This window comes from Odocoileus virginianus, chromosome 1 (genome assembly GCF_023699985.2).
Source record: "Odocoileus virginianus isolate 20LAN1187 ecotype Illinois chromosome 1, Ovbor_1.2, whole genome shotgun sequence".
Classification (NCBI taxonomy): Eukaryota; Metazoa; Chordata; class Mammalia; order Artiodactyla; family Cervidae; genus Odocoileus; species Odocoileus virginianus.
This window is the reverse complement of record NC_069674.1, coordinates 100,216,207-100,232,490: the sequence shown is the minus strand read 5'-3', so window position 1 is coordinate 100,232,490 and position 16,284 is coordinate 100,216,207. Positions and strand designations below refer to the sequence as shown.

At 40.0% G+C, this 16,284-nt stretch overlaps 1 protein-coding gene and 1 long non-coding RNA gene across 2 annotated transcripts in view; one reads left to right on the top strand and one right to left on the bottom strand.

Moving 5' to 3' along the window:
- The first annotated feature begins 1,646 nt into the window (after window positions 1–1,646).
- Window positions 1,647–16,284, top strand: part of COL1A2 (collagen type I alpha 2 chain) — a 36,554-nt gene continuing 21,916 nt past the window's right edge. The window contains exons 1-16 of the mRNA XM_020913781.2: window positions 1,647–2,065; window positions 4,499–4,509; window positions 5,095–5,109; window positions 5,751–5,786; window positions 6,917–7,009; window positions 8,287–8,334; window positions 11,421–11,465; window positions 11,553–11,606; window positions 11,701–11,754; window positions 12,079–12,132; window positions 12,552–12,605; window positions 13,137–13,190; window positions 14,724–14,768; window positions 15,066–15,119; window positions 15,221–15,265; window positions 15,625–15,678. Coding sequence (XP_020769440.1) covers window positions 1,996–2,065; window positions 4,499–4,509; window positions 5,095–5,109; window positions 5,751–5,786; window positions 6,917–7,009; window positions 8,287–8,334; window positions 11,421–11,465; window positions 11,553–11,606; window positions 11,701–11,754; window positions 12,079–12,132; window positions 12,552–12,605; window positions 13,137–13,190; window positions 14,724–14,768; window positions 15,066–15,119; window positions 15,221–15,265; window positions 15,625–15,678 — 786 coding nt within the window. The 5' untranslated portion in view covers window positions 1,647–1,995. The remainder of the gene's footprint in view (window positions 2,066–4,498; window positions 4,510–5,094; window positions 5,110–5,750; window positions 5,787–6,916; window positions 7,010–8,286; window positions 8,335–11,420; window positions 11,466–11,552; window positions 11,607–11,700; window positions 11,755–12,078; window positions 12,133–12,551; window positions 12,606–13,136; window positions 13,191–14,723; window positions 14,769–15,065; window positions 15,120–15,220; window positions 15,266–15,624; window positions 15,679–16,284) is intronic.
- On the bottom strand, window positions 6,371–16,262 carry LOC110150721 (uncharacterized). The gene is made up of 3 exons (XR_011489061.1): window positions 12,054–16,262; window positions 9,578–9,651; window positions 6,371–6,415 (listed from the first exon to the last, which is right to left on the bottom strand). It is a non-coding gene; the product is annotated as an uncharacterized lncRNA (long non-coding RNA).

Below are 16,284 nucleotides of genomic sequence, written 5' to 3'. Positions count from 1 at the left end.
TGCTAAAAGGTAAATTATAATCACATTTCCCAAACCGTTACTGCAATTTCAAAAGTCTTCTACTAAAGTTATCTCCCAAGTCAGTGCTCTTCTTAATTAGAATAAGAGGTTTTTGGTTTTCTTTAGTTTTGGGATTTTTCTCCTTTATTTCCACTAACTTTTTAAGTTTCGAGGAAGCAACTAGTTTAAGAAAAGTTTATTTTACAGCAGCTGCTGATAGATAGAGTTAACTTAGGCAGAAATCCCTCTTTATAGTAGGGGGGTGGAGGAAGGAGAGAAGAGATGGGGGAAAGAAAGGAAAAGAGATTAGAAAGGAACCACAGCCTACTGATTTCTGTTTGGTGGAGACAGACTTGACCTAAAGATGTCCTTTTGTGCTGCCTTCTGGGAGAGAATGGTTGTCTCATTGGGGCTGCTGAGCAAGCAGGGATGCAGCCCCAGACCAGTGGCCTTTCCTCTGGGCCTGCAATGAACCTCCCAAGGGCTGCCGACGTTGACTGCACTCAGCATTCTGGATTCTCAGGAGTTCCGGTGTCTCACTTCCAGTGCTTCAGGGTCAAGGTCCCAGCTCCTCCTCTCCCCGGTGGGAGAAGGGGGTTGGGTGTGGGGGAGAGATCTAACATCCATGCTGGTGGGAGCTTTGCTTGAGGTGTTCCCAGAGCAGGCAGTCTATATCCCAAACTCAAATTAGAAGTCCCTCTAGATGGCCTAGGCTTTTTCTCCAAGGTGTGGAGAGGAGCTGGGAGGTGCCTGGGCGTTTCCTGCTCAGAGTGGGGTCAGTGAATGGGCAGAGAGGGGAAGAGGGATGGCGTGGGTTTGGGGGACTCTGAGTTTGGGCTTGGGATGGAGCCGGTAAATCCAGACAAGGAGTCTGTGGAGAAGGGGAGAGGGAGACTGGAAACCTGAAAGGGAGAGGGTGGACTTTCCCTGAACCTGGGGAAGAGACTGCGAGTGAGAGGAGTCCAGGTCGGTCAGTTACAATCACTTCGCAGCGTCGGATAATCCCCAAAGCCTCGGTTTAGGATCGGAGGGCTGGGATTTCTCCGACGACTTGGTCGATCTGGTCTGCTGGCAAAGCCCACCCTCCCCGGTGCGGGAGCCCACGCTGCCACTAGCGCGCATCTCTCCCTTCCCGACAGTGGGTCTCCTCGGGACTCCAAGTCCACCCTCCAACAGACGGAACCCCCCTCTCATCCCTTCCCGCAGCCCGAAGAGAGAGGGAGCGATACTTCTGAAAAAGTGGGCGCACACACGCCCCAGAGTTGGAGAAAAGCGGGGCGGGGTGAGGGGCAGGCTGGAGGGGGCGGAAGGAGGGCGGCCTCGGGCTGCGCCACGCAGTCCGACCCGCTCCGGGTCCTCTGCCCCCTGGGCCCTCCACCCTGCCGGTGGCCCGCAGGGCACACGGCAGGCAGGGCTGGACAGCTCCCGCTTTGATCTTTGGGCTCCCGTCCCTTCTCCAGCTGCCGGGCTGCCCCCGAGAGCTGCAGACTCTGCCCTCCGACGTGTCCATAAGTGTTTCCAAACTTGGAAAGGGCGGGGGGTGGGGGGGAGGGAGGAAGGCCGGGGCGGGGGATGGGGAGGGCGGAGGTATGCAGACAGCGAGTCAGAGTTTCCCCTCGAAAGCCTCAAAAGTGTCCACGTCCTCAAAAAGAATGGAACCAATTTAAGAAGCCAGCCCCGTGGCCACGTCCCTCCCCCCGCTGCGCTCCCTCCTCGGCGCCCCCGCAGTCTCCTCCCAGCTGTGGCTGCCCGGGCCCCCAGCCCCAGCCCTCCCATTGGTGGAAGCGCTTTTGGAGGCACCCTCGGGCCGGAGAAACTTGGGCCGTATAAATAGGGCAGATCCGGGCTTTATTATTTTAGCACCAAGGCGGCAGGAGGTTTCGGCTAAGTTGGAGGTGCTGGCCACGACTGCATGCCTGCGCCCGCCAGGTGATACCTCCGCCGGCGACCCAGGGCCTCTGCGACACAAGGAGTCTGCATGTCTGAGTGGTAGACATGCTCAGCTTTGTGGATACGCGGACTTTGTTGCTGCTTGCAGTAACTTCGTGCCTAGCAACATGCCAATGTAAGTGCCTTCAGCTTGTTTCGGGCAGTCTGGGGAAGAGGTTAGAGGGGTGGGCAGGAAAACCTGGTCTGAAGTGGAAAACCTCGCCAAGTTCCAGGTACTGCTAGGAGGGCAGGCTCTCTGGCATGTGGAGAAACGCTGGCATATAGGAGAAACGTGGAAAATACTGTAGAAATGAAAATCGAAGGAGGCTCCCGACTCTCGCCCAAAGTTAGGGAACTTTTCTCTTAACTCGGAGTGAGGCTGTGAACCTCGTCTGGATCCTCCAGTTACTGAAGCTCAAAGGGAGCAGAGAATCTTTTTCTTTAAGGATGAGATGTTATCTGACATGACCGAGGAAGCCAAAGGCCTCCACCTAAAAGGCCCCATAACTGCACTGATGCCCACCTCTGTGAAACCTGAGGCCTGGTTTAGAAAACCTTTTAATTAAGTTACTAAAAAAAAAAAAAAAAACCTCACGCCCTAAAGACTTTTCTGGGTGTTGTAAGACTGGTCTGGATGATGGTGACCATGAGGCGCCCTCTGGAGGGGGGACAAGGAGAGCACACGGGACCAGGGCTTAAGGCTCCTGCAATCCCCATTTAAAGACCCCACAGGGTTATATACAGAGATGTCTGCATTTCTCCTTGAAGCCAATCCCAGAAGCTAGTCAGTGTTTCCCGGCAAGGAAAATGGATACTTTCTGAAATGTAATTAGCTTCTCATTTCATTACCTGATCATGGAAATGGTAACATGATTTAGCTAAAATCTGCCCTGCCTTTTGTTGAGCCTGAGAGTTATCTCTTCAACATGTTCCCAGTGACAGGCATTCTGAACTTAGCAAATTGGGAAATTATCAACACTGATCTGGGTCTCAAGAGACCCAAGTTTTTCCCATGACTCTGCCAATAATTTATCATGTGACTGTGGGCAAGTCAAACTGAGCCTTTTCTAAACCACAGGATAGAAACTGGATGGACTCCAAAGCTGCTTTCCAGCTGTAGGTTTTATGACCAGATTGGGTATCTGGCCACACCCAACACTCTAAAACTTGGCTCCACCCATATGCCACGGTGTCTACCATTGCATCATTACTGATGCTTTTGTGTGTGTGTTTTCTTCCTCCATCCACTTTGAGTATACTCACTGTGAATACTAAGGAATAATTGCATTGAACAAATTCACGTTACCAGGCTCATTTTTTTATGAGATCTGAGGGTGGTGGGGGAAAGGGTCCTCTCCTAAAGATGAAAAAAGAACTAGGGAAGTTTGAAGATACAAAGGACAATTCAACTTCTGATCAATATCCAACCCCAGTCTGAATAAAAGTTACCCAACACACATTCTTCAAAATGGCTCAGTCTGAATAATTAGAAGGCAAATTTCCAAAACCATGAGGACTTCCGTTAATCAAGCCCAGGCATAATTATTCTTCCTACTGATGAACACAATGAAGTAAACATATCATTTTCCTAATTTAAAAGTAATTCTCATAAATTGCCCTTAAATATCAGGGCTGGATGTGGTCCACCCTCCTGAATTGTGACTGCTACAACAGATGTTCTCACTCCAAATGACACACTTCTTGGCCACCTAATTAAAGCAATTTTGGGGGTGATTCATTTTGTTGCCAGCTTGGCCACATTTATATCCTGTGTTAGCCTGTAATTTTTATACTGTAGGAGCGGAATTCAGCCTTTAAGAACTTACAGCAATTATGGCAGAGGGGGAGGTTACTACTTTGGTGTATTTTTCCCATCATTTTTCTAGATCTTTAATGCAGTTTTTCCATTTGTACAGAGCAATTCTTTCTCAGGGCCAAAAGTGATTTATGTTGGTAAAATGACCTTATCTAATTTAAGTGAACCTATTTAAAGCAAAACTTCAGATGTCCAAATGAATCCATTTTCATGGTGACTAATTCACAAATTAGGCCTTTTGAAAAAGGACATTAAGAATAGTACAAACACTGTAATGTTAATGTTATATAAAAAAGTAAAATCTGCTTTAGGTAATATAATTTCCTAAATTTCCCCCCCTTTACATTTCTAAGTATCAAAAATTACCTAAACTACAAATTATTCCTCATCAATCTAGTGGTTTTGCTCACGTTCAGTGAGCCATTGTGCAATTTACCATCATAATTACTAAACATTACACGTATCCTTTAGACACATCAGTGTTTCGCAGCATTTATAAAATAGTAAATAATTAACAATTTAATTCAAAATATATTTACATATTAATATTTAAAACAAATGGTCCTGTTGATCCCTGCCATCATTTTGACCTGCCTAATTTCCAAGTCATCAGAATATCCTTAATAAAAAATACAACTGGTCCTTTAATTAGGTAAGTCAGTTTTATAGACAAGTATACTCATTTGTTAATCACTGCTGGTGATCAGTGAAATAACACTAATAATTATTTCTTTTTTCCCCTTTTCTCTATAGCCTTACAAGAGGTGAGTAAAATTATTTTTAGAATTTTTTATTTTAGACTTTGATTGCCTTGGCCACAGTAATCGTCTCTGGGGAAGGAAAAGGAAGCTGTATTGGTATTGACCAACCTCAGTTTCCAAAAAAATCAAGAGTTAAGGTAGTCCAACCTTTCTGGTTGCCTCAGGAAGTACCCACCCCAGTTTCCAAAATGGGAGGGGCTACTGAATAAGGCCACCCTAAAACCTACACCCATAAGAAAAGAAGAATAAATAATTCAGTGGAAGGTTGGGCATTAGCACCAGCTTCCTCGGAGCTAGACTTCATCAAGCTAGAGAATTTTGTCACCCCCTGGAGTCATCTGCAAGATTACTATGAGCAAATTCTTAGCCATGAACTGAATTTGAGGTATAATTATAGATAAGTATATATCTGAGATCTGTATATATTTTTTATTGATAAAATGTAAATTGTACTTTGAAATATTAAGATAATGGTAATGTGCAGTATGTATAATTTGTTAAGTATATTTGTATACTACATGGAAATGGAAGCCATTTTAAAATTTATACAATTTTCCTTATAATAATCTTTTACTTATTCTCTTCTAGGCAACTGCAAGAAAGGTAAGAATCCAATACTTCTCTGTATCTGAAATGATCAGAGATAACTTAGAGTTTAACTAAATTTATGGTACACTACAGAAGGAAAATACCTTGTCAAGATTTTGTGCATATGAATATGCATTAGCTAAACCATAAAATGAAGTAGCTTTGATATGTAAGATAGCAAAGCTTTATTATCTTCCAGAGTCATCTCTAATTATATTTATATTATACAACTGGTGACTTACATACTAAAGGAAAAGAAAAGATTTATTTTTGTTCTAGAGATGAACTGAGTATTATATTAATTATAGGTAGTAGACAAAAGTTTATTTTAAAGAGCTTTGACAATATAAATACGCTATTAATGATGTTACAAAATGATAATTTTATCCACAGAAATTATCTAAAAATAGTGGTTATAATATTGGACCTAATGCTGGAGACTATAGCCTCCAATCTCCCAGTGTAAAATAAAATGACATGTAATTATAATAAAAACAAAATACTTTTATCTATTGTATTGTGCTATTTTTATAGCTACTATCTAATAACATTATGGTTAGATCAGCCTCCTGATTAATCATTATCAAGAATGCTTTGCTCATTCACTGGAAATTGCTTAGACATTTATTATTGTGCTGTTTGTATCTTCCTTATAGGGCCCAAGTGGAGATAGAGGACCACGTGGAGAAAGGGTGTGTAATTTTTCAACTATTAAAGGGCTTTGGCCCATATTTTAATAACTACATATTAGACACTACTGGAGTCTGACAGTTTATAAAAATATTGTGTATCCAGATAATTGCCTTCCTTTTAAGCAGATAATGCCTTATAGAAAGTGAATGAGCATTATTTTATATAATCAGTATTATTTTTAGGTCAAGATTATCCTTTAAGAAAGCAGACCTATTAGAGACAGCCATATCCTTTGCATGGTCTATCTTTCTTTGTTTTAAGTTGACATGTCCAACACGTACATAAGGGAGATGTACCTACCCACTAGCACATGACCCTCCCCTTTCCAACATGCTTTGTTTACTGTTCAAGTAAGATCTCTTAGGGAAGCTGAATATAATAGTGAACCAGCAGTCAACAACATGTTTCTGTTTACATTAATAAATGTATAAGTTAGGCTTGCATTTTATTCACGGTGTTCTTAGATCTCCTTCCTATATTTATGTGGTATGTGTAATCACATGGTTTTTCACTATATGACACTTTCATCAATATATAAATACCCATACCTTGTATCCACTGAGAAGTGCAGATGTAAATGTAGTCCATTCAAGCAATTTATTATAGGTAGGATTATGTCAGTAAATTACTGTAACAACATAAATAGTATTAATGGTAGGAAAACTGCAGGATTTTCTATGCTGTGATAAAGTGACTATTAATTATCATATCCATTCATCTACTTTTCACACATAACATGCTAAAATAATTGAGTAAATTCATCAATCAGAAATTGACAGTCAATATACATAGTATATCACTGTGCACTGTTAACCATATGAATTTATAGCTATAAGTTTTAGCTTTATTTGAATACTGGAGCTCCCTTATGATTCAGTATCAAATGGCTGACAGTTCTCTTCCAAGAGGAACTATCCTGTCTTGTGTCTTCTTTGGACACCAGCTACTAAACCTCCTTCTAAAACAGACCCATGTCAACAGTGACAAATGTGGCATTTTAAACTTCCACACCACTTGTACCTTCTGACCAACTTCTGATCTTATCACATGGATCCTGAGGGCTCCTTTTTGAAGTGCAGGTCTCCGTGAAGCCTGTCTACCCCGACCTAACTTACTTTTCCCATCACAGGGCCCACCAGGTCCACCAGGCAGAGATGGTGATGACGGCATCCCGGGCCCTCCCGGTCCCCCTGGCCCTCCCGGCCCCCCTGGTCTTGGCGGGGTAAGGTGTCTTTAAGTACCGTTAGCTTCAGTTTCTTATACCTGTGTTGGAAGAAGATGCATTGGGGAATTTATTTTTAGTGGTTTTGAGGAAGAGTCTGGTATTTGGGTATTAGTATAGTATTTTATTTCGTTTCTTTGGTTTCTTCATTCAAGATTCTCCTTTGCCAGATCTCTTTGTGAGCCCTTGTCAATTACAGGACAGGTCTTTGTGATCACTGAAGGTAGCTGCAGCCCTCGTGACCGTTATTTAATTTGGGAATTTAACATCTTTTATCAGTGGGGCACAAATAAGAGGGGCTGCATTATTAAAAAGTTTGATTAGATTGAATTATAAATGAAATCCCTGATCTTAAGCAATTTCACAAACATCCTACTCTTTTTATTCTCCTTGGCTTGAAGTCTGCAGAACCAACATTCAAAGCCGTTTTGGGTTTAATTTGCTTGAAACTAATTTGAGAAAAGTACATTTCCCTTTTTCATTAATATCTTCTTTTAGCTTTATGCTTTAACAATGCTATGAGCGCCAAATGGCCTCACTGCAGGAAGGAAAACATATTTGCTTAATTGGTTAGCACTATGAATCAGAAGCCTGATTCTAATGCCCAACTATATGCCAGTAAAATAAGACCTTTCTCCCCCAAAGATCTTATTATGATTGCTTATCTACTGAGTGCATTAAAAAGCACCTTCTTTAATAGATCTACCACTATAAGAGAGATCTTTAACAGTAAAGCTATTACTGGTGAACTATTTTTAAAAGTTTAATCTTCCAAGGGGCATTTTAATTTAATTTTCCTCTAAACTTGAATACTCTTTATACTCTTTTTGAAACTACAGCAAGAAAAAGATCCCTTAGTCGTTTTGTGTAGTTCCGGAGGAACAGGGCAACAGGTGGAAATGCAAAGTTGTTCTCTTAGTTTCTGCTTAATTTATCAGGGGCCCCCAATGACTTTTCAAGTTTAGAAAGCTCTTTTCCTCAATGTACAGGTAGAGGGTGGGGACTGAAGTGAGAGGGTTAACAGGGCAGGAAAAGTTTCAAAATAAAGTAGGGAAGCTCCCTATTTCAAACTAGGGGTGGCCCTAAATTTTAAATTGTTGAATTTTTTAAAGAATTTAGCTCAGTATGGAAGTCTAAATTAAGAAAGATGTAAAAAGTACTGCTCCCTTTTAAACATCAACAGAAAAATCTTTAGAAGTAGAATGAGAAAAATGAACTATATGGCCAATAGTTATTATATATATATATATATTTTTTTTTCTTTTTCTCCCATCTAGAACTTTGCTGCTCAGTTTGATGGAAAAGGAGGTGGCCCTGGACCAATGGTATGTTTATCTCTAATTTTTATCTTAGCCAAAAAATTATTAAATAGGGAATTTATTTTTAAAGTTCACATAGTTCACAAAGTTCATTTAGCTACCTAGGTTAATAGTACTCAAATCAGATAAAAGCAGTAGCTATTTTTGTATTCAAATCTATAAAAATCTAAGCCTAGGTAAGTGGGTTCCATTTTCTCTACAAACATGCCTCCTTATGATAGATCAGATATTTATTTCCAAGAAATAATCTCTGGACATAGTAACCATAATTTAGGCAAACCAATTTAATTTAGAAGAGTGATCACTCTGATTAACTTTTTTATGCCCTTTAATAGTGCATAGAATTTTAAGCAACCAGTAGAGACCCAGAACTGTGAAGTTCTATGGACTTGCTGGAAAGCATCAGCAAGTTCTAGTCTAGCCCGTTCATTTTCTGTGTGTGTGTGTGTGTGTGTGTGTTAGTTACTCAGGCGTGTCTGATTCTTTGTGACCGAATGGACTGGGGCCCATCAAGCTCCTTGGTCCATGGAATTCTCCAGACAAGATTACTGGAGTGGGTTGCTATTCCTTTCTCCAGGGGATCTTTCCAATCCAGGGATCAAACCCAAGTCTCCTCCACTGCAGGTAGATTCTTTACCATCTGAGCCACCGAGGAAGCTCATTTTCTACTTAGAGAGTTTAAGGTCTTTCCCGAGGACATGCATGTGGTTAATGACAGAAAGTCAGGCGAGATGTCTGATATTCAACATCATGGCTTATGTATCTAGTAACTTTACTTCATTCAACAAGTATTTACCAGTTATCTTCAATAAAACCCAAACTCTATTATGCCTTTGGGATACAAGCAGTGAATGTGACAGATTCTCACCATCTTGCAAGGAATTAATAACATAGGAAATGTTTCTTTTTATCCATTTTGATAAAAAATTCTTTCTAAAGTCTGATTAATTATAAATCAGTATAGGAGAGAATATGACTATGGTGATAAAAGTCTTATCTTTTACAAGTAAACCTTCTCACAAGCATTAGTGACTTTGTTAGGGAGAAAAAACTGATAAGAAAATGCAAAATATATACTAGTATATATAAAACAGAGGGGAAATTTGCTACAAGTAAAAACATTAAGCTGATTAAACACTGCAGTTTAGTACATACCCACACATAATTTAGTGATTTTTAAATTAATTACTTGCAAACAAAAGTATTTATCTGCCCAAAGTTAAGACAGTCCTTAAAATATAAATTTTACCTGGACAATGTACGCAGTGCTCTGTCTTCAAAAGATGTTCTGCTGTAGCTAATGGTCTGCAATAAGCTAATACACTGTAAGGGCAAGACAATATTTTCTGTAAATTAAAACTCTCACTTGAGAAGTAATATGCCTTTAATTGATGATTTCCAATTTTCTGATTTTGCTGCTAATTTAAAGCATTCATAGCTGAAATGAGGAAGTACTCTTGGCTTTGTTTATATTGGATATTTGAAATTAGCCATTTCAGCTTATGCTGGACATTAAAAGCAGTATCTATATCTCAAGAAAAAGCTAAAAAAAAAAAAGTAACTCATTAATTAAAAAAAAAAAACCACCTACATAAGTCTGGAAAGTTAATAAGGATTTCAGATTCCCCTGACTTCAGAACATCTTTCTAGTGGGCAAAAAGCATTATGTTTTACTTTTAAATATCAGTGAAATATAATTTAAAGCTTGCACATTGACAGGCATTCACAGACATATGTAATCAACAGATATGTGTTTCACAAACAGGCAAGATAGGCAGCAATAAAGCATTAAAATAAATTTCCATGTTGGAAAATCAATAACTATAAACCCCAAAGGGTTCTTCTCTGAATTAATGAGTAATCATTCTCTACCCAACAGCCTCCACAAAATAAACTACCTTTTATGTAAATGAAATTGTTGCAAATACATGGAAAAAATGAATAAATATAATTAAAAATTCATGGTGTCAGGGAAAATTATTTTTTAATGTACCCCTGAAAATATTATTTTGATTGAATAGTGACAGTTTTTCTTTTAACGTGGAAGCAATTTCTAAAACCAAAAAAAATAATAATAATAATTCTTATTATTAAAATGATGTGCTTTTAATAAAATCCGTATTGTTTCACTCTGGGCATTAATACAGTGGGGCAGACTTGACTGCAGAGTCCCCATAGACAAATTACCTGAGGCTTGTTTGTGCAATATTTTCAGCGTTAGAGGCATGGCCTCTCCAGAAGAAATTGCATGGGCCTTGCAAAGGGGGCTCACAAGGTGTATGCAGCTCCCAAACCAGCAACACTTGGTTTGACTCTGTGCTACAGAGTGAAGAACCAAGGGGAGAACAGTCTGCTGCCATTTGGGCCGTATTTTCAGTAATAGTAACGTAGTCTGCTGCCATTTGGGCCGTATTTTCAGTAATAGTAACGTATAATAGATTCTTCCAGTAGGAAGTTTCAATAAATGTTATTTTGCCTTCACCCCTTACTACATCCACTTTTGTTTGACATTTTCAGCAGCCACCAATAGCCTTTAATGGAGCCATAAGATTATAACAAAGATTATAACATAAGATTATTAAAGAAAAGATTATAAGCTCCCTCTAATCATTAAGAAAGACTTTTGATCCTTTGCAGTTTGTGCCCCTGGTGGCAATAACAATACCAGTTTCTTAGCTAGGTAGGATATGAGGAGATGACATATGATCAAGGAAGTCCAGATGGAAACCCTTCACTGGCTGAATGCACCGTAGTTGTATATTCTGTACCATGCAAAGCCTGAGTCACCTCATTTCATTAGAAGGATCTCAGCATGCCCTACTACACGCGAATTTAAGGCGCCGGTGGCCACGCCATCCAACCAAGTTATGGTCTGGGTTAGGAGAAGAGGTGAACGCAAAGGCAGAGAAACAGTGGAAGAAACTTGGGTCAGTAAATGCTTCCTTGCGAGGGACAAAAACTTACAAAGTGAAACCAGGCCAGTTCTGTTCACTGGTCCACCACAGGCTGTGGCACTGCTGAGCTGGTCCTGTCGGACCCGCCCCTACGCCGCGATGACTTGCCAGGGCTAACTGTGTCTGTCCCCTTCACAGGGGCTGATGGGACCGCGCGGCCCTCCTGGCGCCTCCGGAGCCCCGGTAAGTACCGGGAGCCTGCACTCTCTCTTGTGTAAAGAAGACAGAGTAATCAAAGGCTTGGGTTGTGACTCACTGTGTTTCTCTTAGGGCCCTCAAGGTTTCCAGGGACCTCCTGGTGAGCCTGGTGAACCTGGTCAGACTGTGAGTACTTCTGCCGCTGTGTGATAAGTATTTTTTTTCCCAAGAGGTTTATTAAAATAGCATTAACAAAATGAGGGGTCTTCTGTTTTCCTAGGGTCCTGCTGGTGCTCGTGGCCCACCTGGTCCTCCTGGCAAGGCTGGTGAGGATGTAAGTGTTTACTCCTAAGCATTTCCAAGTATGCCATTTAAATACTCCTGCCTCAAATAGAATTTCGAGATTCAAATGAAGTATTCTGCCAAAAGCTGAATATGCCTGATGTAATTCTCCCCATATGGAAAGTAATGTTTTTAATGAAATAATGACTAATTTTCTTGTATTTAAGGAAATATCATTGTTAATTAGATACGTATCTGGATCCACATTTTTATATAATGAGTTTTTTCACCCTATTGTAAAAACCAAGATGTCCCCACGTTCATCTGATAGTTTACTAAGAAAAGGTTTACCCTCTATGATGCTTTGATGTTTTAGGGTCACCCTGGAAAACCTGGACGACCTGGTGAGAGAGGAGTTGTTGGACCACAGGTAAGATTTTTTTTTTTAATAACAGCATATAGTCCAAACATCAGAGGTATCTCATGTATAAAATAGTTGCTAAAACTAGAATCAGACTAAGTGGCGACATAGATGTCATACTTATGACACTCACTGGGGGCATCCAACAAATAAAGGAGCCTAGTTAAGAATGCATAGTTTTTATTAATGCTAATAATGTAGCATTAATGACAGTAAGCATATTGTAAACAACTAAATTGTGGGTTCTAAGAGTATCATAGGGTTAGTTACTCAAATTATAGCATCTTAATCACCTCTCTGCACTTACACATATGCTAGTCTTTGATTCCAAGCTTGGACTTTGATGAGGAGAAAGACTTTGGAGGGAGGAAATCAGGATATCTTTATTTAGAACAAAAATGTCATTTGTCATCTCTGTTTCTTTTTAGGGTGCTCGTGGTTTTCCTGGAACTCCTGGACTCCCTGGATTCAAGGGCATTAGGGTGAGCACTTTCTTTACCCACAAAAGAGAAAATGTTGATTCCTTTAAGTGAATACCTCAGGTACCTTTAAACTCCTGGATAACACATATTGATTCCAAATTCCTGGAATTTGCCCCAGTGGAGGGAGAGTTAAAGAGTAAGGTGACCAGAAAGTAAAATGGAATGTAGCTTTTTTTTTTTTTTAGTCTGGTCATAGCTTCCAAGAAATGAGGATCCTACTGAGAAAACTATATTAAATGGGTCCAACTTAAGAGGTATCTAAAGCTGTCTGAAGATCATAAAATTATTAATGATGGAAAGTACGTGAGAGGGCATCTAGTTCTTTATGCTTCTCTTTCAAGTGAAGGAGATTTAGTGACTTCCCTAGGGCAACAGAGGGAGTTTGTCAGGGGCTGGGGCACTGGGACATCATATTCTACTGAAGCAGTCACAAGATTCTCAGAGAAAGAGTAACTGCAAAGATAAAAGATGTTTGAGTTGACCGATCACTGTAATGGAATAGCATTTTAATAATGAGGATTTGCTTTTCAGGGTCACAACGGTCTGGATGGATTGAAGGGACAGCCTGGTGCTCCAGGTGTGAAGGTAAATACTAAATCAGAAGTCTTGTTTTTAAAATGATTGTAATTTCCTGTCATCATCAACAAAATATATTTTACTGAAGGCTACTCATATTCTGAAGCATATCTGATTTCCTCCTCAATTATTTAAGTCCCTCAATGGTCCGGACTATGTGATTCTGTAACAAAAGGCCAAATATTAATAATATTCATTTAATTTAATACCTATTAAATGATTGAGACAAAATAATGTCAATAGTTTCTTCCTTCATTTCCTTTCCTCCTGTAATTTCAGTTGCTCTCTGTAGCCAAAATAAAAGTAAATAAACATATAATCAGATATTAGAACACTATGTTATTTTAAACTGTAAATTCCCCTTTGCCATGCACTAATTAGATAGGTACATTCATGTCACAATACACTTTTCAACCTCTTTCCTGTGATTTATCTGTGCACACTCAAAAAAATTTTAATTAGGTAATTAAAGTCTCAGAAGTGTGTTATCTCTTGGCTGGGCTCTTCTCTGACAGCGTTTTCAACTATAAAATGTTCTCTCTCCTATTAAGGAGATAATGTGATATTAAAGTGAATACCAACGTAATTACAAATTAATGAGTAACGAATACTAGTGGGACCAGAAATGAACATGAATATGGAGAATATGTTCTAGCTCTGCAGCTGCCACACAAATGGATAAGGTCAAACTTCCCCTCCCTGGAGCCTAAGATAATAGCTCAGACTACTAATCACAGCATCATCAAATGCTGGGGCTGCAAGGAGCCTTGGAGACACTCTCGTTTTGCAGATGAGGGAAACCGAGGCTTAAAGAGAGAGTGACTTGCCCAAAGTCACACATCTAGTAGAAGGGCACAGGCTAGAATTCCTGACTCCCACTCTGGGGCTTACTCACAAAGAGTACACTTCAGATAAAAATCCTAGAAATGAAGCATTTTAAATGGTCTCACAAACCTGGTTTCTTCTATATCTAAATTAGATCATCTGGAAGGAAAGTTCCTTTTCACGTGCCTTTGTATTAAATTACCACCACCACCACCACCATGGTTATACTCAAGAATGTAGATTGAACCTAAAAAAAAAAAAAAGAATGTAGATTGGAAATAATACAGCTCTATAAAATATTAGGAAGCTTCAAATTTTCATGCATATTTTATAAAAGTAAAAATACTATGTACAAAATAACTTTAAAGAGGGTAAATATGTTGCAAGCAATTTATCCTATTGTCTCTTTTTATGTTATTGTTCCTAATAGATAAGCCTCATCTAAATGATATCCAAAATCTAAGGGGGAAATTGGGGAAAGGGTAGCTAACACTCAACCACATTTCCCTAATACTGTGGTATCTTATATCATCTAAATAAAAAACCATATTTTATACATTTTTAAAACTTACGTGATTGGCATAATTGAGAAACAGTCTATGTAAGAAATGTTACAAAATACATGAGTGGTTGAAACTGAAGTGATAGTGTAAAAATTGATCAGAAAAAAGTAACTGACATGTATAATGAATAAAAACTCAATCCTTCTCCATATAGGGTGAACCTGGTGCCCCTGGTGAAAATGGAACTCCAGGTCAAACGGTAAGTATTGATCACTTTACTGTAAATACAAAATGCGTACCCTCTTTGCAAGCTGGAACTTCTTTCATGTTTTTGCTAATTACCATTTCCTTTGGCAGTGTATTCTTTGATATTTTTCTAATAGCCTTCTGCCTAGTTAATTGAAATCCGTTACCTTTTAGTTGGAATTAGAACAAGACCTATTTATTTCCAGTGGATTCTTGCACATGTTAGAAATTGGAAAAAAGGCAAATGATTCCCGTGACTTTTTCTTGAATTAGCAATTCTGGATCTCATTGGAAATGTTTCTGCTTCTAGGGAGCCCGTGGTCTCCCTGGTGAGAGAGGACGTGTTGGTGCCCCTGGCCCTGCTGTGAGTGCTTCCAGTTTGGTTCTTTTTTATTCTTTTTTAAAAGCTTCTAATATATGCCATTTAACTTTGCACTTGACTTTTTTTCTCTCTTTTCTTCATAGGGTGCCCGTGGAAGTGATGGAAGTGTGGGTCCTGTGGGCCCTGCTGTAAGTTGTGACACTGAAGAATTTGGAAGGATTGGGAGTGTGGGATGGAGCTGTCTTCTTTATTAATTCCTTGTGAAATAACGCCATTTTAGACACCTTACCAAATGTTCTCTGAAGGGTCTGTTTATAAGAACTGCTATCCTCCAGGCTTGTAATTGATATATAAAATAAAATCTACCTCACTTGGGATTCCTGGAATGTCTTCCCTCTGATAATATACCAGTGACGACAGACTAGCTGTCCGTTTTCTCTTGGCCAAGGTTAAATGTGACCACACCACTCTAAGCTGCTTCAGTCTTCTGTTACTCTTGTGAATTTACTGGGAGGAAACTTCTTACCACCTTCTCCTGTGATTTCAGGGTCCCATTGGGTCTGCTGGCCCTCCAGGCTTCCCAGGTGCTCCTGGCCCCAAGGTGAGAACGCTGGTGACCAGTGTCATTACTTGAAAACTTTTTATTGTCATGTGAAAGAAAGGGACTAGGTTTGCAGGTAGCCAGTTACAGAGCAGCAGCTTAATACTCCCTCCTTCAAACCGGGTACAGAACAGCGGGTTTTCTCTCTCTAAACCTGAAACAGACTGTCTCTCTGTAGCTGAGCACGCTGGGCATAGATAAAGATGGTAGCATGGAAACTGACTCCATGAGGTTCCTCCGGCGTACTCTCTCAGACGAGCTGGCACTGACTAGTTGAGAACCAGAGTCTCTACCAAGAGAGACAGACCTTGGTGTAGATAGCAGTGGCAGCCAAGGTGGTCACACCAGGCCAGGAAAATAGGAATGGAAACCCAGAGCTGTGGTGCATGCTCACTCAGTTGTGTCCAACTCTTCACGACCCCATGGACCGTAGCCTGCCAGGCTCCTCTGTTCTTGGAACTGTCTGTGGTACCAGACCACATAAGGGAAATTTTTGCAATTCTGAAGAAATGTCCTAAAACTTGGTGACCTAAAACCAGAGATACGTTGTCTCTTTTTTTTTTTTTTTTTTTTTGCTGACTGATGCCTCGGTGTCTATTCCTGCTT